The 20,599-nt window shown below is 45.6% G+C and overlaps 1 protein-coding gene across 2 annotated transcripts in view; it reads right to left on the bottom strand.

The window, feature by feature from the left end:
• The window catches only part of cpne5b (copine Vb), a 172,149-nt gene extending 153,047 nt beyond the window's left edge, over positions 1–19,102 (bottom strand). For both annotated transcript variants that reach the window (XM_076268230.1, XM_076268231.1), the window contains exon 1: positions 18,993–19,102. In XM_076268230.1, the coding sequence (XP_076124345.1) occupies positions 18,993–19,102 (110 nt within the window). The remainder of the gene's footprint in view (positions 1–18,992) is intronic.
• Between the last annotated feature and the right edge of the window lie 1,497 nt (positions 19,103–20,599).

Below are 20,599 nucleotides of genomic sequence, written 5' to 3'. Positions count from 1 at the left end.
TCAACATAGTAGTCCTGGGCAATTATTTTATGTTAAATTATGTTTTTTGTTACATCCATAACGGCAATAAAATGTGATGGTATGGTATGATGTGAATGATTACATGAAATTTGAGCATTTGCTCAAAAAATGCACAAAAAATGAATGTTTTAATTCACATTATACAAATGCCAAGGCATTTCACTGGTGTTATGGATGTGGTATTGTGGAATTGCCCTCCTTTTTTTCTAATTGTTTTAAAGCAATGCCATTTGAATCAGTGCTCCAGCCTTTTTTGTTTAGGCCACGTTTTTGTAATTTAGGGGGTCACTCTTTGGGGGTCCACCCCTCTGCTGGACAGCCCTGTGGTGGTACTGCTCAAACACACACACACACACACACACACACACACACACACGCCCCTCTGCTGAACAGCCGTGTGGTAGTACTGCTCAAACACACACACACACACACACACACACACACACACACACGCCCCTCTGCTGAACAGCCGTGTGGTAGTACTGCTCAAACACACACACACACACACACACACACACACGCCCCTCTGCTGGACAGTCATGTGGTGGTACTGCTCAAACACACACACACACACACACACACACTAAAGACCTCGGGATACTTCGGTTTGGTTTTAGGGACCCTCTACTCACTACCACGTAAGTGTAATGTTGTTTGGAACTGTAGAAGAGGTATAAAAATAGCGTTTTGTAGCGGCAAAATGACTTGCCCTGGTCACTTCCAGTCTAACGAGTTTTGACTAAAAACGGTAAAATCGAACTTTCTCAAAACACATCCGAATGACATGATTTTGATGTCAACTCAACGTATGTACTCCCAATCATCCGTAAATTGATCTAAAGTGCATTTTACTCTGGATAATTCCTTTAACACTGGTTCACTTTACTGGTGTGTTTTTGCCTATAGTAAGATTGCATTTGTTGTTTTATATTTGAGTGTTTTCTCTGGAAAATCGTTACTTGTAATTCTTCCATATTGATCGGAAGGGTCCATGTTGTGTTGTACAGAATAGAGAGGCTTTCCTGTAGCCCTGTGCAGTTGGTGAGAGCAAGAGAAGACTCTCTGCATACAGCAGGCAATTAACGTCTCTTCCCAGAAGATTGGGACCTGATCTTTTATCTTTCATCTGCTTATATAAATATTAAATAAAGTCAGACTCAGGCAACAGCCTAGTCTGTCTGCCTGTTATATATTTTTACATTTGTTCTTTTCTTACATCTCTTTAATGATCTATAATGGTTGCAAGTTTTACCACCAATTCCACTAGAAAACTAATCTCAGCAGAAGTCTCTCGTGCCAAACTTGCTGAAATCTATGAAGCAGTCGGATATTTTCCCTTTTTGATGTGTGTTTCTTGTATCGGTGTGTGTAACATTTAAATATGATCTGTTGTTCCTGTTTTTATGTAAGAAGCCAATTTGGGACTCGTTTAAGATGTTATTTTTCTGGATGAGGTTTGTTATTTGGTTATTGATTATACCGCAGAATATTTTTTTCCAGGTTGCTGCCTTGCGAGATGTCTCTGTAATTATTCTGATTAAATTTGTCCTAGTAAAGGATGGCTGTGAAATGCAGATAATATATAATATTCCATATAATAATTATATCCATGTTTTGCATTGACTAACGGGATATCATTTTTATTTCTCTCTTTCTCTCTCTCTATCTCTCTCTCCCTCTCCCTATCTCTCTCCCTCTCTACGTCTCTCTCTCTCTCTCTACGTCTCTCTCTCTCTCTCTCTCTACGTCTCTCTCTCTCTCTCTCCTGTTTGTCACAGCTGGTGCCTTGGTACCACACACAGGCTAGTGGTCCCAACACCTCTTCATCTACCCTGCACACTCTGCTCTCACTGTTTCTGTCACACACACACACACACAGTGTCAGACTAGCCTCTGGGACGAAGTCTGGGTCACCACTGGATGATCTCACGCACACACGCACACACACACACACACACACACACACACGCCCACACACACACACATACACACAGTCTCTCTCACATACCTTTCAAATCTCACACCCTCTGCAAAGATCACTGCATAGCTCCTGGTAATAAGAGTTTCACAGTTGACGGTTCAGTGCTTACTTCACTCTGTGTGTGTGTGTGTGTGTGTGTGCATCTGTATGGAAATGTGAGTTAGTGTACGTGTGAGCGTGTGTGTGAGAGAGAAAGACACAGATATAGAGTTATGCTTACTTCACTGTGTGTGTGTGTGTGTGTGTCTGTGTGTGTGTGTGTGTGTGTGTGTGTGTGTGTGTGTGTGCAGTGGCGCAAAAAGTGGGTATGCGCTATATGCGGCACATAGGGGCGCAGCACCGTGGGGGCGCCAAAGCGATGGTAAAAAAAATATATATAGCCTATAATAATAATATATTTGGTATATTCTATATGTAGCTACTGTTGTACGTTTCTAAATAATGTCTGCATTTCCTCAATGTTAAATAACATTTTAGAGGACTAACAGGCTAGAGTAGGCGCCCTATCTCATCATAGAATTTTGACATAGAAAAGGGAGTGGGGGCGCCGTGAGCGCTGATTGAGCAGGTACGAGTAGTGAGTTTTTGTCTATGAAAAAAGATGGATACAGCAAAACAAGCTGTCGGGGGCTAAACATAGAAAAAGAAAGAGGGAAAATGAGATGGCATGTCAAGGGATGCGACAGTAGTTAAATAAGTGGATGGTGAAAAGCAACAGGTAGGATTTAAAGTGTGACGTCTGTGCTTGGAGGCTTGCCAATATTTATGTTAACAGACTAACTAGCGTTTGCTAAGCATATGCCGATTGAAACATAACCTATTCAATTAAGATAGCTAGCTGGCTACCATGCTCATACTGAACTTTTAATGGCACTGCAAACAGAAATGTCACGCTAGCTACAACTCATTACATGTTTCCATTTCCTAACAATCCTAATATTAATAGCTTAATATTGTGCTGATAATGTGAGCTAGAGTTGGATCAGCCTTATCCTTTGTGAGTAACAGCTGGCAAGAATATGTTATGAGAACCGTTTAGACTCTCTTAAAGTGACAATGCACCATTTAACAATACTTCAAGTTCAAATTGGCAGAATTTCTTTAAAAATAATTTACACTAATAGTGTAAAATATTGGCCTTTTGTTTTACTTTAGTTGTTTGTGTTTTTTTGTTGGCGCCAATTTGTTGTTGCATACCCCTCAAAAATGGGTAGCTGTGCCCCTGTGTGTGTGTGTGTGTGTGCGGGCGCGCGCACGCGTGTGTGTGTGTGAGAGAGAGACAGGGTTAGAGACAGAGGAGAGATAGAGAGAGGTGTTAGGCTGCAACACCACCGCCTAAGCTGCACACACACACACACACCATCAACTTCAGACAGAAGACTAATCCTGCTCCAGCTTGGCGGTCTAATTTCCCTTGAGGGCCTTTGCAATAGAGTGACATGCCACCCTTTTAAACGACAGCCTGACTGCGTGTGTGTGTGTGTGAGTGTGTGTGTGTATCTGTGTGACACGTCACCCTTTTAAACACCGGCTTGGCCAGACGCGGATGAGCAACCAGCAAGTGCTACCTTTAATACTATGCACGGTAAAGAGCTCATCCTGACACCAACGTGTGTGTGTGTGTGTGTGTGTGTGTGTGTGTGTGTGTCACCAGCTCTCTTTTAGGGAAGAAGAAATCACTGCTCATTTCAGGCGCAGGGCTAGGCAGCTTGATGGCCACAGCGAGCGAATGCGTTCTAGTCGGTTCCGTAATGGCACTAATTCATCACCGAGCTGGGGGAGCCCCGAGACAGCTTGCACGCAGAACCCCCGTCGGAGAACATATGCCGCACACAGCCAGGATAACTATTAAGGAGGATATTTCACAACAGAGTTAAAGAACCGTGAGAGAGAATGAGAGGGAATCGAGGGAGGAAGAGAGAGAGAGGGAAGGATAGACAGAGAGAGGGAGGGAGGGAGAGAGAGAAGGAGAGGAAGAAAAAAATGTGAAACCAGAACTAGAGAGTGGGAGAGGAAATGAAATAAAGCGAAAGAATAAGGTGGTGAAAGAGAGGGACAGAAAAAGACAGATAAACAAAAATAAAAAGGAGAGAGCGAGGTAGGGGTGGATGAGCAAAAGAGAGTGACGAAAGAGAGAAACATTGATAGAGAAAAACAAAGAGAACGCACTAAAGCCGACAGAGAAAAGACAAGGACAGTGATGAGAGGGCTATAAGACTGTCAGCTGTCAGTCAGTCACACGCAGGTGTGCACAGGTACTCGCTCGCGAGTGCTCTTTCAACCTGTGACTCATGCCTCCTAATGGAAGCGCTCCTATGCCACGGCCGCCCATGACTGACAGCGGCTCTGAAGACGGCACATCTACTGGGGTTAGCATTATTCACGCGTAATGAGCCCCTCGCTAGCGCCCGTGTAAGGCAAGCTAATGCTAATTATCATTTAGGACTTAATAAAACAGCAGCAGTGAACGCTGGCGAACTTGGACACCCTGTTTCAGAGTGCTATGATTAGTCACAGTTACAGTAATGAGGTGTGTGTGTGTGAATATAAGACCCGCTAGTGGTAATTTGGGCTAACCACGAGGCCATTATCGTTGTCTTCCACTTAGCAGGGAGGCTTCGCAGATGCACTTGCGTCAGGCATCTAATTGTGACACAGATATCCTGGCTAGTTATTTGGTGAGGCCTGGCGAATGCCAGGAAACGTCCAGAAGAAGACGTGTTGGTTCCATACTCACTGTGCGTCTTATTCCGAGATGGCATGTTCGTTTTGTGTCTGCCAAATGGACAGCTACTGGGAGTCATCTCATCTGCACCACACAGCTGTGTACCAGCACGTCTCACTCACACAATCACTATTCTCCAACGTGAACAGGAACACCATGAAAATTCTGCACAATTCTAAACATTTCTACATTGAGAATTCTCACAAATGCTAAATAGAATAAACTACGCCATAACTGATGGGTAGGTGTGAATGGGATAATTCAGAGTGCTAATGTAGTATAATGTGGTGTGTGATGTAGTTTGAGTTGGTGGTTTGAGTCTGTAACTTTTCTGGAAATTCAATAACAGCTCTCGTCTCTGTGAAGAAGCCTTCCCTTTGGTAAACACGATGGTAGAATCTCATCACACACACACACACACACACCACGGTAGAATCTCATCTGGCTGATTAGATCAGCCTCATCTGGGGGCATCACGTCTGGGGCAGTGGTCGATGCTCTGGTAGTTCTGAGTCTCTCTCTCTCTCTCTCTCTCTCTCTCTCTCACACACACACACACGCACACACACACACACACATACACACACACACACAAACACAACTCATACACTGGCACACAAACACACACAATACACTCACACACAACATCAACAAGCACTCATACCTATACCTACAATACCCCCCCCCACACACACACACACACACACACACACACACTCAACACACACACACTGAAGACTGCCCAGACCTGTCTGTCCCACCTGAGTAGCCCTGATGGACCTGATACAGCTGACTGTGTCCATTGCATTGGCTTCCCACCATACTTACACTTTTAGACACGCCACACTAAACAAATACAAACACACACACATACACACACACACACACACACACACACACACACACACACAGAGGCATTTGTCTGCTGTGGTGTGCCTGCTTGAGTGCTCAGAGTCTGCCATCCACTCTTTGTGGTCCACTGGGACTGGTGGCATCCTCACAGGCAGGGCCAGCTCCCTATCTGGACAGGAGGAGGAGGAGGAAAAGGAGGAGGGGTGATGGAGAGGAGGGGTGATGGGGGGAGGGGCTCTGTCGGTATCAGAGAGATTTCAGAAAGCCATGGCAGTGTTTTTCATTCATTCAGTCATTCATTCGTGGACTTTTTCTTTTTCTGTCTTTCCTTCTTTCTTTTCTTTCATTTGGGAAAAGAGGGGGAGCATACAGTAAAGCCAGTATTCTGTTCCATCCATCCATCCATCCATCCATCCACTGAACTGTTTATTAATGATGTCATTATGTACTACTTCACTATCTGCTACTCTGTCACCAGTGCTGTATGTTTGGTTGCATCTAGTCACCCGCTAGCCATGCCCCCAGTAAAGCAGAGAGAGGAGCAGGACTGGCTGGTGTGTGTGTGTGTGTGTGTGTGTGTGTGTGTGTGTGTATATATATATATATATATATAAGCTTGGTTGAGCAGGACTGCAGTGTGCTGGATGGTGTGGGGGGCAGACTGCAGAGTGCTGGATGGTCTGTGGGTGTGTGTGTGGGGGGGGTGGGGGGGGTGGGGGGGGTGGCCAGTCATGAATAAAATATGGACCTGAGGAGAGGAGGAGAGCTGCAGCCACATCCCTGATCTCACATTCCCCACCAGCCATAGACCCCAACACTCCCACAACGCTCCCCCAACACTCCTCCATTCACCACCAGGCATAGACCCCAACACTCCCCCATTCCCCTCAGTCTCATGCCGATAGAGCCCCACCCTCTCCCTCTCTTCCCCTATCCTATTACGGGTGTGAGTGTAATTTGTCATGATGGATGGTTGTGAATGTGTGCCCATTCATAATGTATTCTTTATTTATTCTGTATAACATGTGTGCTATGTCCTGTCTTTAGTATTGTGGCTGTTGCAGCTTACCCTTTATCCGAGACAAATTTGTCCCTTGAGAGACCCAATAAAGTAAGCTTGAACCTTGAACCTTGGTTTACCTCAGTCTGAGCCTTATAGACCCCCATCCTATAACGTTTACCAGTTTCAGCCCGATAGTCCCATATCCTCTAACGTTTACCAGTTTCACCCCATAGTCCCCCATCCTCTAACGTTTGCCTCAGTCTCTCTAACGTTTACCTCAGTCTCGCCCCATAGTCCCCCATTGTCTAACCAGCTTGATAGACCCCCATCCTCTAACATAGTTTCAGCCCTCAGACATCATCATCGACTCTCCTGCTTGTGATCTCAATCAACGCGACGAGTGCATTAATCTCAAGTAGCCGGTGGTCATGGCAACAGCGAGGACAATAGAAAGAACAACAACAGCAGCTTCAGTGTGGGAAATAAAAGACAGAAGAACAGAAATTATATTTCCACCCATTCTCTGGTGTCCAGGTCAGAGCGGCTATTTACAGCACAGCGACGGGCCGTCTGTCTGGCATAGTGGACAGAGAGAGAGAGGAGAGGAGAGGAGCGGAGCGATCGAACACCCATTTGAGTTTGGCCTCCCCCGCCTGACACACAGACTGGCTGAACAAACTCTACTGTGATGAGGCCATCAGGTCAGATACACAGAGACGCACAATCGAACAAGCCTGTGCGTGTGCGTGTGTGTGTGTTTGCCAGCGACCTCAGGGGCTGAAAACGATGCCACGTCAAGCCATGCTCACACACACAGACACACAGACACACACACACACTAGACAGGCTGAGTGATATTTGACCACTGGAATTGGTAGATTGGGGTCGTCAGCTCAATGTAGGGCCCTCAAAAAGGTCACATTGACATCCCATCGGGGTTTTCACACATGGTCCCTTTCAGCCTTTTAAACGAACTCAAATCGATGACTCAGCATTTTTTGTGCATATGTGAACACCAAACGAACTCAGACCCTTCTAATGCAAACCGAACTCAGACCACCTTAGGATGTAGTCTCGGCGCGGTTCGCTTTGAAGTCCTCGGCGCGGTTCGCTTTTGAAGTTGACTGACAGTTCAAGAGGATCAGATTTAGAATTCATTCTGAAAATATATTATCAAATATATTATCATATATATATATAATACAAAATCACCACACCAATTATGGGTTATGATAATTATTTCAACCTGATAATGAATGATGATGGAAATGAGCAACTATACAGCCCATAATCCAAAACAGGTCTTAGACCCCCAGAGAAGGTATGGTGTGAACAAGAAGGAAACTGAGTCCTCTTTCAAATGAACTCACAATGTGAATACAAAATGAACTGAGTCCCTTTAGTTTTGATCCACTTTCTGGTCCCCTTTTAATGAACTGAGTTCGGTTCTTTTAAAAGGGATTATATGTGAAAACACCCATAGACAGATACAGTGGTTCTATAGGCCTACAGTGTTTTATCTGACTTGTTATGGGCACAATAAAAAAGCCTGGAGAATAGACGGTGTGGCCAATGTTTTTGGGTAATGTATGTTAGCTGTATAGCTAATGACTGCTCATTTAGCCAATAACAGCATAACATTATGTTGTCTCAATGTGTGTGTGTATGTGAGTGTGTGTGTGTGTGCATGTGTGTGTGTGTGTGTGTGTTTGTGTGTGTGTGTGTGTGTGAATGTAAAATGTAAATCATGTTTTCCTGGCCAAGTATACTTTCATATACAAGGAATTTGGTCTCCCATTTGTATCCCATCCGTGAATTAGTGAACACACAGTGAGGTGAAGCACACACTAACTCGGAGCCCTAACCAGTAGGCCACGACTGCCCCTCAGTGTGTGTGTGTGTGTGTGTGTGTGTGTGTGTGGCAGCATCTGCTCAGCTCGGAGGGCACACATGCTATTCTGAGGGTTGATGTGTTGGGTGCGGGGGTGGCACCATCAGGGTGCTGGCGCAGTGACAGGCGAAGAGCCGGGGGGGTTGGGGGGGGGGCGGGTCAGGCTGAGCCCATTACCCAGACAGCTGACAGGAGTGTGGTTGAGGGGGTTATCAGCCGACAGGAGTGTGGTTGAGGGGGGTATCAGCTGATAGACCCTGGTGTGTGTGTGTGTGTGTGTGTGTGTGTGTGTGTGTGTGTGCAGCAGGTCCTGTGAGGTTGGCCACACCAGAGCCTAGTCTCTCAGGATCAATTCTCCTCACTCACGACCCTCTCAAATGGACACACATCTCAATGTCCTCCTCTCTCTGCCTTCTTTCTCTACTCTTTCATTCATTCTGTCCTCATAAGTACTTCCGTTGTCCTCTCTCACTCTTTCAATCTTCATTCTTTCTCTCTCTCCCTCTTTCTTTCTCTCTCTCCCTCTTTCTCTCTCTCTCTTCCTCTCCCCCTCCATTTCTCTGACGTCCTTCCTCAGCTGTCTTCTTACAGCAATTTGTCACTTTGCTCTGAATGACTGCATCTATATTGTTCTTGGTCTTTCTTACACTTTCTTTTCTCTCCCTCTCTCCGCTCTCTCTTTTTCACTCTCTCTTGCCTGACCCTCTCTTTCAGTTTCTCCTCCGTCTGTTTCTCCTTCACTCTCAGCTTGTTCACATTTAACCTCCCCCACACTCTTGCCCCGACTCTCTTTCTCTGGCCCCTACTATTTTGCCCTCTATTCCCCATCATCTCTCTCCCTCTCCCTCTCTCCCACACTCCCACACTCCCTCACTCTCTCTCCCTCTCTCTCTCTCCCTCTCAATCCCTTTCTCCAGCCTGCCTGCAGGGTATTGTCCAGTCCAGGCCACCCACTCATTGCAGTGTATAGATCAGGTCAGCGTGATGTCAGGCGCTCCGTCCAGCGTTGCCCAGTGGGAGGTGACCTGACACGATCCGCAGGATGGCTCTGGAAAGAGTCGGGAATGACCCACAGCAACACACTCACTCACAGCAACACTGCAGCCCATGGCCACATAAATACAGCCCCCTCACCAACAATACTGGACCCAGAAATCACCCTCACAGCAACACTGCAGCACACAACTGCATATCGCGTGGTGGTAGTAGTGTGGTGATGGTGGTGGTGCCAACAATACTGGACCCAGAAAAGTCAGTCACAGCAACACACATCATATCCATCGGCTCATTTCAACACAGCAACACACATCACATCCATCGCATCATTTCTAAAATATGTACTGTATGCTCTAATTTATTATTTTTTTAATACTTTCCTGTAAAATGTGCAAAATGTCTAAATAATTTTGCTGTAACTTTTTTCTGGTTAATCGAGCCAAATAACACCTAGAGACATGAGGAGCAGAATCTGCTGATGGACACACACACACACACACACACACACACACACACACACACACACACACACACACACAGACACCAGAGTACACCACCCTTCTGATGCTACACGTTAAAATCATCTGCTCTGGTCACTAGAGTGCACCACCCTTCTGATGCTACACGTTAAAATCATCTGCTCTGCTCACTAGAGTACACCACCCTTCTGACCTTTCCATACTTCAGCTCCAGACCCAACAGTACACTACCATTTTGACTGTACACTTCAGAGGTGAGATTAAAATTGATTGATTGTTGATTCCTCCGAATCAAATTCTCAAAGAACCCACACCCAACAGATGTAGATAGCGAGAGGGGGGAGAGAGAGTGAGAGAATGTGTCTGTGTGTGTGTGTGTGTGTGAAGGAGAAAGTGTGACAGAGAGAGGGAGGGAGAGATGGAGCGCATATGTGTGTGAGAGACAGTGAGAGAGAGAGACAGAGAGAGTTCATGTCTCCGTAGCCGACAGCTCTTGGTCTTGGCCTCATAGCGTTGGTGCTATAATCTGAGCTCTTCTCTCTCCAGCCTACAGTAATCCCTTCCTTATCTCCTCCTCCAAGCAGGATAACACACACACGCACCACGGGGAGAGACAGGATAACATGCCGGGGTGAGGGAAGAGACATCCTCCTCTTGACATCCAGCAGCTGTCTTCACAATACCAGCGGCCTTGTGAGTGGATCAGCAATCGCTCCAAATGACTGGAATTCCACCAAAGCACAGGTTGGAGGTGTAATCTAATGACTGGAATTACACCAAAGCACAGGTTGGAGGTGTCCTGTAATGACTGGAATTACACCAAAGCACAGGTTGGATGTGTCCTGTAATGACTGGAATTCCACCAAAGCACAGGTGCGCGATCACAAGTCAGTAATGGAGCGAGTGTGAATGAGATGATACTGAGATATGTTTCAGTCTGAGTAGCTAGAAGATGAGGTAGCAGTTTCACAGGAACACGAGGAGGAGATTCCTCTCCGTAAGTAGCCAAGCCTACAGCAGGCCAGTGTACAAGAGGGTCCCATGATGTCATCATCATCACTCTGTTCCTGTCCTCACCTGTCTCGGTCATATCTTATGTGTTTTCTCAAAGTCCTTTCAGGCAAGTCTTGATCAGGGCCGCCCAGAGCCTCGTGTCTGATGGGCCTCACCCCTGGCCAAAGATGACATTAAGTGTTTATTCTTCATTAACGCCTATTGTAAACAACTTTACTTAGGCTTTAGGCTACCTGACGTGACAGCATGTTTCTTCAAATTCTTTCCTTCACTGACACCTATGAAAAGGCTTAACGGGCCCCCAACACAACGATCGGTGATCAACGATCAACGATCTCGCACCTGTCAAGTTCGCATAGGGCCTCGCACCCCCATTCCCCCCCCCCCCTTGCGACGGCCTTGGTCTTGATGATTTGTCTTCTTCTCTATAAAGTCTTGATGATTTGTCTTCTTCTCTAAAAAGTCTCTGCTTTTCTTTCTGGCCTTGTGTTTCTCTCAGGTGGTGCTGATGACTGGTCTAAGGATCTGAGCTCCCAAATGGAACCGGACAGGACTGTGGGTTAGAACCCAGATGGAACGCTTCAGGACTGTGGGTTTGATTCCAGATGGAACACTGCAGGACTGTGGGTTAGAACCCAGATGGAACACTGCAGGACTGTGGGTTAGAACCCAGATCACAGGAACACTGTGCCTCTGAGCAAAGCACTTAACCCTGCATTCATCCAGGGGGACTGGCCTTGTATAGTGCACTGAAAGTCTCTTTAGATAAGAGCATCTGCTATAAGATGCATAATGTAATGTAAAAGTAGGTCTATCTATAGACACACACACACACACACACACACATTCATACACCAAGGCCTTGGCCACACACACTCACAATTATTGTCTAGAGTCCATGCCAGAACCATGCCAGCTCTATGTGAGAATCACACCAGCTTCACACCAGCTCCACACCAGATCCACGCCAGCTCCACGCCAGAACCACACCAGCTCTACGCCAAAACCACACCAGCTCCACACCAAAACCACACCAGCTCCACGCCAAAACCACACCAGCTCCATGCCAGCTCCACACCAAAACCACACCAGAATCACACCAGCTCCACGCCAGATCCACGCCAGATCCATGCCAGCTCTACGCCAAAACCACACCAGCTCCATGCTAGCTCCATGCCAGCTCTATGCCAACACCACACCAGAACCACACCAGCTCCATGCCAGCTCCACGCCAGCTCCACACCAGCTCCAGAAGCCCTCTGGGATAGGAGCACTCATCCAGGTATGAGTGTGATCATTAATTCATAAACACAAACTTTGACCAGCTCTTTTTCATCTCTCTCTCTCTCTCTCTATCTGTATCTACTGTATCTCTGATACACTTTTATATTCCACTATCTCTCTCTGATTCACTCTCTATTTATCTCTCACTCTTCTCTCTCTCTCTCTCTCTCTCTCTCTCTCTCTCTCTCTCTGCCCATCCCCTCTATTTTCTCTGTTCCTCCATGGATGCCATCCTGCTCTGTGCTGTTTGATCAGGTGTGCATACTACCTCACTGCTACTGACAGCAAAAGCATGAAGGCAGTCTCATTTAAATATCTATTTACTTTTTATTTATTAAATAAATGTATATATGGTTATTTATGTCCATATTATAATATACAGTAAGTTTCATATTTTTTCTTTAAATATCAGATTCACTACAATTGGTTCAAATATATTTAAGAAGACAAGAAAATGAATAGTTTTCAAATGGGTGTGTGCTTCGTGCATCTCCAAGAACACACACAAACACACACACACACACACACACACACACACAAACACAAAGGAAGAAACAGCCAGTCAAAGACTGATGCTTGTGTGTGCAACTTCCACTCTGAAGCGAGGCGTCTGCATAATTTAGAATGTTGCATCCCTCTACAGGCTTCCACTGTTAGTAGATCAAACATCCTGGACCAGTGCAGCACACACATACATACACACACACACACACACACACACACACACACACACACACACACACACACACACACACACACACACCTCTATAGCCCCCAGCCGTCATCAAACGCTGCTCTGATTGTGTCACCCACTGAAGCCGCATTGCTTCCAACAGACATGGGCCTCCACCAATCAGTCTGATGGGACTGGGCCGGATGTGTGTGTGTGTGTGTGTGTGTGTGTGTGTGTGTGTGTGTGTGGGTGTGTTAGTGTGTGTGTGTGTGTGTGTGCTGGGGGTGGACTGTGTGTATGTGTGTGTGTGTGTGTGTGTGTGTGTGTGTGCTGGGGGTGGACTGTGTGTATGTGTGTGTGTGTGTGTGTGTGTGTGTGTGTGTGTGTGTGTGTGTGTGCATGTGGTGGCGGCGGGGTGTGTAGAGGGTAAGCCATGCTCTTCAAAACTAATCAGATCATTCTTTAAGAGTGCTTAAAATGGATTAAAGATGGTGTTGGCCGTGTAAAGACGTCTGAGACACATCCTGCCCCCAGGCTAGTCGGAGGTCCTCAAATCCTCCATCAAATATCATGGTGGGAAAATGGCATTGTGGGTAAGTGCCTGTGTTGATCTGTTGAGGCCTTTGGTCAGTGCCGTGGGAACAGGCAGTGTGGCTGGTTCTGACGGGGAAATGGTGCAATCTGCCAGAGAGCATTTGTTTTATTTTTTATTTATCTCTATCCTACTACTTTTTTAACTTATATTTTGTTTATTTGATCTGTTATTTAAAATTCCTTTTTATTTATCTATGTATGTCATTCCTATTTAAATCCTCTTTAAATCTTTGCTCCGTCTACTTGCGTATGCTGTATTATCTCCTTGTTTGCCTCACCTAAAAAGCATTCTGGGTCCTAAAGCTCCTGCTGCTTTTAAATGTTCTATAGAAATAAAGGGACCTGACTTGACTTAATGACAGGTGTAAAAGTCCAGCTTCACAGAGTCCTACCACATATTTGTTCCACAACTCCTCAGCCAAGTAGATCAGCTAATTTGTGAATTCACCTTCGTGACAAACGTGCACATAGAAATCACTTATGTGCAGAACTATGTGCAGCAGAACACAGACCCATTACCCAGCAACAGAACAGACCCATTACCCAGCACCAGAACAGACCCATTACCCAGCACCAGAACGGACCCATTACCCAGCACCATAACAGCTCCAAAGTGGTTCGGAACGGAGAGAATTGATGTCCTGGAGGAGGCCGATCCGGGTCCTGACTTGGGCAGTATTAGGCAGTATTGGGTAAGAGTCTCTAAATTGCTGTCTGCTCTACCGCCGTTGCGTCTGGATAAAATCTGGACAAAACTTTTGCCGTTTTTAAGAGATAAATGGGCAACACTTGCTTCATCACAGCATCACAGTGTTGAAAACGTCTTGAAAAAGAACACTGGCTGCACTGCACTGTCAACACAGTATTGATTAAAGGAGGATGGCTACATTCTGGGTAAGTGCTGACATTTAAAAAAAATGTTGCGGGGGGGGGGGGGGGGGGGGTTGTGTTGCACATATTGCACAAAAATAAAATGTTCAATTCAGCAGTTCACCTCAGGTGATGAAAACCATTTGAATGAAAAAAATATTGAGGGGCCTAAACCCAGTAAGAAGGATCCCCAGGAAGCAGGACTAGATGCCGGTAACAGCAGCATACCAATAAGCGAAGGGAATATCTTAAATGCTATCTCTAGCATCTAGCAGCAGAGGTGGAGTGGTGCAGAGCGGTGCGGAGCTGTGAGGGTGTGTAGCACCTCTGCAGCATTGCGCTTGACGCTGTCAGAAGAGCTTGGTAGCGCTACGACCCAGAACTGAGAGGTGCGTATCGCATCATCAAAGGCGCCGTATCAATCTGTATATGCGCATATGGTAGGGCAGGCCCCACATACCAATACCCAATCAGACCTCACATACCAATGCCAAATCACAGAAGGGCAAGGAGTGGTGGAGGCAGAGAGATCAAATCAATGTGTATGTGTTTCATGCATCTCCAAGAACACACGCAAATACACACACACACACACACACACACAAACAGAGGTGGAGACTGAGAGATCAAATCAATGTGTGTGTGTTTCATGCATCTCCAAGAAAACACACACACACAATAATAGAGGTGGAGACAGAGAGATTAATGTGTATGTATTTCATGCATCTCTAAGAACACAGGAAAACACACACACACACACACACACACACACACACAGAGGAGACTGAGAGATGTTTCACCATGTCACCTTTGAAATCCATACAGCAATGATAGAATGTGTGTACTATGTGCAATAGTGTAATCAGTGTATGTAGTATCACAGACAAGGGAATATCATTCCTCAGATATACACTAAGGTATTCCATACGTCTCTGTGTATATCTACGGAGCTCCTAAGGGGACATGAGCAAAAAAAATCTAAAGTTTAGTTTCACGTGCTCACTTGAAAGTTTCATGTGAAAAGGTTTTGCATGCACACACAAAACTTTCATGTGCTCACGTGAAACTTTCATGTGCGCACATGAAAGTTTCACGTGCGCACATGAAAGTTTCACGTGAGCACATGAAAGTTTCAGGTGAGCACATGAAACTAAACTTTAGATTTTTTTTTTGCTCATGTCCCCTTAGGGGCTCCGTATATATCTGATGAATGGAGACAAACATAATCCATTTGAGTTGTTTTAATAGAATACTTTGGCTCCACTGCCACTGGCTTTTACATCAGAACTGACTTGACCCCTTAAGACAATAGAGAACGGCTGCGAGGGAAACATTCTCCCTGTGCGTGACAGATGTCCTCTCTCTAGAGGAGCGGCGGAGAATAAATCTGTTAAGGTCACCACTGAACACATGCTGCGTGGCTCCTCCAACACTATCTCCGCGGGCGGCGCGGCGCGAGAGAGAGAGAAAGAGATCGTTAATAGGCCTACTGCAATCCGATTCCCGACAGTGAGGACTAAGTGGTGGAGGGAAGAAACAAATAAGATGCTCTAAGTCTCAGCTATCATTTAATGAGCCAAGAGCCGTTTACACGCAGCGGTATATCCACAACCAAAGCAGAGGGACAAACTGTAGGCTATTTATTACGCTTGTGATAATGGTCCGCGGCTGTCATGGGCAATCGCTGCAACTGGAAGACATTAACGACCAGCTCTCAAGGAGAATAGATGCCCGCTATTGGAGCCCGTTTTATAATAAGGGTGAAATAGTGACCAGGCAATGCTGTTGTTGTTTATTATTTATGTCTAGATTAAACAGTAGGATAGTATGACCCTCCGTATATTTTCATTGATTTCTGCAGAGCTGAATAATCGTGTTAGGGTTGCAAAAATCCGGGAATTTTCAAAGTTATAGAAACTTTCCCTGGGAATTAACGGGAATTAATGAGAATAAACTGGATTTTTAAATATTGCAAGTTAGTCTATAACAGGGAACTTAATGTAGTTGAAAAAACATCTTGGAGCATAAGATAGATAGATAGATAGATAGATAGATAGATACTTTATTGATCCTCAAGGGGAAATATATTTGTTAAAATAACCTGATTTTAAATTCTGTTGAATTTGTATCCTGCACATACGTCAATCACATGCACACAGCAATCAGCATAGCCTACTAGACCTATAGGAAACCTATGCCTTGCCTTAATGTGAATGGGGAAAAACAGTGAAAACGTCACACACACACACCCCGCTGCAAAACTAATGTGGAAAGGGTATGACACCTGCATGAAGCATACATAACACATACATTGTGTCCCCCCCCCCTCCCCACACACACACACATATTTAGAGGATGGGGAAATGGAGAAGGATGTCCAAGAATCTCCAAGAAATTACTAAAGAAGTGCACTGGGCCACAGAGAGAAATACAGAGAGAGAGACAGAGAGAGAGGGGTTGTATTAAGTAATAAAAACATTAGACCACCACCACAACCATCCTTTATATGACTAAACACACACACACACACACACACAAACGCAAACACACACACGGAATAATTTGGCCTCACTTATTCGCTCACACATGCGTCAAAGGATGACTAAATCCCTAAATCCACAAGATAAAGAACATCAATGTCTGAATCATCAATGACACGAAACGTCCCCCTGAATCACAAAGCCTTATAAAACTACAGCTCTTAACGCGCTTTGGCTCAAGGGCGCGCGCAGGCTCTTCCCTGATGGCACAAGCAACTTTGATAGCCTTCAGCGCTCCCCCAGTCCTCGGCCCACGCGCTCGCCAACGCCGTGAGACTCAAGATTCTTCAGTCAAAGCGCGCAATCCGATCAATAATGTATGGTCCGAGTGGTGGAACGGCAAAACGAGTTTGAAAGCCCGTAGAACACTGAGACCTTTACCTCAGCCCCCATTTGAGGCACAAAGCAGAGAGCAGAAACACGCCCATGCTTTAAGAAGCGAGCTGGATGATCACTCTTGTGAATGGAAGGAGCGGCCGGCGAGCATGTCCGGCTGACACGCAGTCCACATGGCTAGTTAAAAAACGCGTCTGGACAGCACTCCGTACACTCCGTATAGGTCAGAGCCTAAAACCAACATCATGCAACAATTTGCTTTATGTTATAGACAAGTCACTGCATTTATATAGATAAAGACAGATAGAAAAGGCCAGACTAACACACGTATCTTCTCCACTTGCCACCGGGTTCTGTTCGACATCAACAGATATTGCTATTAAAAGACACCCGATATCTTGGTGGCAAGCTTTTACCAGTGCCAAGTGCGCCGGTGTTAGTGTGTGCAAGCATTGTGTGTGCCTTTTATATATTTAATCCGCTAAAATTGTCACTAAAGTGTTAGTCTTAGTCTTAGTGTTACTTTAATGTTCAAAAAAGAATGTTCATTGAGTAGGCTGCTCAGAGGGTATTTGGTCAAATATTGTACAGCATAGTAGCCTATGAGAGCGGTTGTGTAAGCTATATTCGTGGAAACACATGCGCTGTTCTGCTTGATCGCACCGATGTGAGTGGGGCCGTTGAGCCATCAGAAAGATGCGCGAGGTGCCATCAAGCCTGAGAGAACACATCATCTTAGATTACCACCAGCAAGAAGCGCCGAGTCCGCAGCAACCAATCACAGCGCAGCAGTGGGCGCGACTGGAGCCGCGCTCCCCCAACAGTAATGCTAAAGTGGCTCCATCTCTCTCACACACACACACACACACACAGTGTAAGGCATAGGATATTTCACACATAATTGAATTGCATTATACAGTTTCAAAAAACGCAGGCGAAAACTAATTTCTTTCACACTAGTGTAGGAAGTCCGGGGTTAAGTGTGTTTTCATGGGTTTCAGCATGAGTGTCCACTTACTCAAATCGATCAGATATTCGGGTAATCGGAGAGCCAATAGAATCGCCCAGACGCTCCATTCTGATGTGGAGGAATTCCGCTATGGGGGAGTAGCGGAGGCTCTAACGGTGGTCATGAGCTGAGATTAACAGGTTGTTTTGGGCATCTCCGCGCCTCCTTCTGTTAGAACATTACCATAATGTTCAGAGCAAAAAGGCTACTTGTATATAATTATATATACTCTTTTGATCCGGTAAGGTTTTTGATTACAACACGAACAAAAACACTTCGACTGTTCGAAATTAATATTTCATTGACTGTAAAACTTTATCTCGAACGTATGCTCAGTAAAATGTGGGTAGAGGCGATTTAACAAACCACTCTGTGGACTTAGGCTACTGGAGATATATGAGCAGCTGTTCACCAGCCGCGTTCTACTCCATGTTTAATTTAAGCCGTTTAGTAGAATGCAGATAGTCACCGCGCTCCCCATCCATTAATCCCATCACAAAGCAACTTCACAAATACATGACGGCACTTAGGAGGCTTATTCGCATAATATGGGTGGCGATATGATATTACAGCCTCATCATAACGTGTTGGTGATTATAAGCCTTTACATGACATCACTCGTCTATGACATTAAAGCGTAGTCTTATCTTGGTGATAAACCGTGGGTGCACGGTGACAACCAGAAAAGGGTGTTGGCAGAACATGATGCATCACTTTGTCTTACCTGCAAGAGACGGTGATCTCCACTTTAGTGGCCGGGATGTTGCCCGTAAACGGATCGAACTCATAGACCGAGTCCACATCCTCCAGTTTGTCCATAACGTCTCCCTCCATGTGCGCCCGGGTCTCAGGGCAGGTCCGTGATTCACACAGCCTGGCCCCGTCCGACTCCCCCAGGTCGCAGTAGCACACGCCCCGGCCGTCCAACTTGGCGGACCCACGTTGAACCTCAAGAGAAATGGGCAGGTTGAAGAAAGAGAGTGGCGGTGTCTTGAAAAAGTGCTCAGCAGAAAGTTCGGCGTGTGAAGCGGCGGCAGCACCGCTTTGAGCCGGCTGTGGTCGGGCTCGTAGCGCGGTGATGTGTGGCGGGGTCGGCGGGGTCGGCGAGCGGTGAACCGGAGAGCTAGGACCTTTTCTCAGCGATAACTAGTCTACTTCAGTGTACTCGTGTGCTGGTTTCTCTCTACACGGGGGAGAGTGTCGACTAAGAGAAAGCGAGAGGCATACACCCCCTCTAGTTATCTTGCATGCGGGCGGATCCTCTCCATACGTAGACTGTGCTTTTGGCGCTGCATGGGGCGAGGCACTTAACTTTATTCGCACAAGCACCGCTTTCTAGATCCCTGATTAATACATTTACACCATTTAATAAATGAGTTACTTGACTCACACTTTTTTGTTGTTCGTTTTGTTTCTGCTTTCTTTATAAAATCTTCTAAAATCTACAGGCTATAAAATGTGATTAATTAGGCTGTTCGTGTATGCGTTCAGTTTAAAAATAGAATTTCCTACCCTTGTTACTGACGTAGGTATAGTGACTTAAATGCTCGCTACACAGAAATATAATTTGTAGCCTGTGATTTTTATTTCATTTTACCCGTCGTAGAACTTAGGCTACGTTGCTGAAATGCACATTTTGAAAAAAAAAAAACTATTCGGAATCCGGATTATGTATCAACATAACAAAGTAGGCTACATCAAAGAAGCTTCAATACGGATCTTATGCACTGCAGTAATTCTGACTGAAACAATAGTCATTTATTTGCGGATTAAACGTTTTTGTTTAAAACGGTCAATTTTTGCACAAGTTCAGCACCACGCCGATGGACAGCTCCCGCAGCGCATCAGTGACTGGGATTGGGTGGGGTGGCGTGGATTTGGTGCGCTATGTTGCTCATAGTACTCCAACAACGAATACCCAAACCCCGTGGTATTTCAACTTGGTAGTGGTGCTGTAAAATTAGGCTATACTGTGCGCTATGAAAGGCAACCGACTTGCATGTAAAGTGCATCACATAGATGAGGCGAGGATCTACGAAATGTGAATGAATAGGCTCTAGTCTCTACACAACGGCTATATTTCACCCACATGCAACATCCTTTCAGTCTACATGACGTTAACGAGGGTGTGCAGGCAGAGTCTGTTAATTGCAGGAGAGAATCAATAGTAAGGAGAATCTTAAATCATCAGTGACATCATCAGAATTCAGAGCTTCGTTAAATTGGCACCCAAAGGGCCAATTATTTTGGACTGCCCTTTAATCACAGGCTGGCGATCCGTTTCTTTTCCGTTCAGAGGTGAATGGCAGTATTCTGTTCAGGCCAAGGGTC

The sequence above is a fragment of the Alosa pseudoharengus genome, unplaced genomic scaffold (assembly GCF_046254945.1).
Source record: "Alosa pseudoharengus isolate Yale_2024_CS ecotype anadromous, Long Island Sound unplaced genomic scaffold, YU_APseudo_1.1 YU_APseudo_1.1_scf_5, whole genome shotgun sequence".
In the NCBI taxonomy this organism is placed as follows: Eukaryota; Metazoa; Chordata; class Actinopteri; order Clupeiformes; family Clupeidae; genus Alosa; species Alosa pseudoharengus.
Note: the sequence above shows the minus strand (reverse complement) of the source record. Positions and strands in the feature narration are given on the sequence as shown.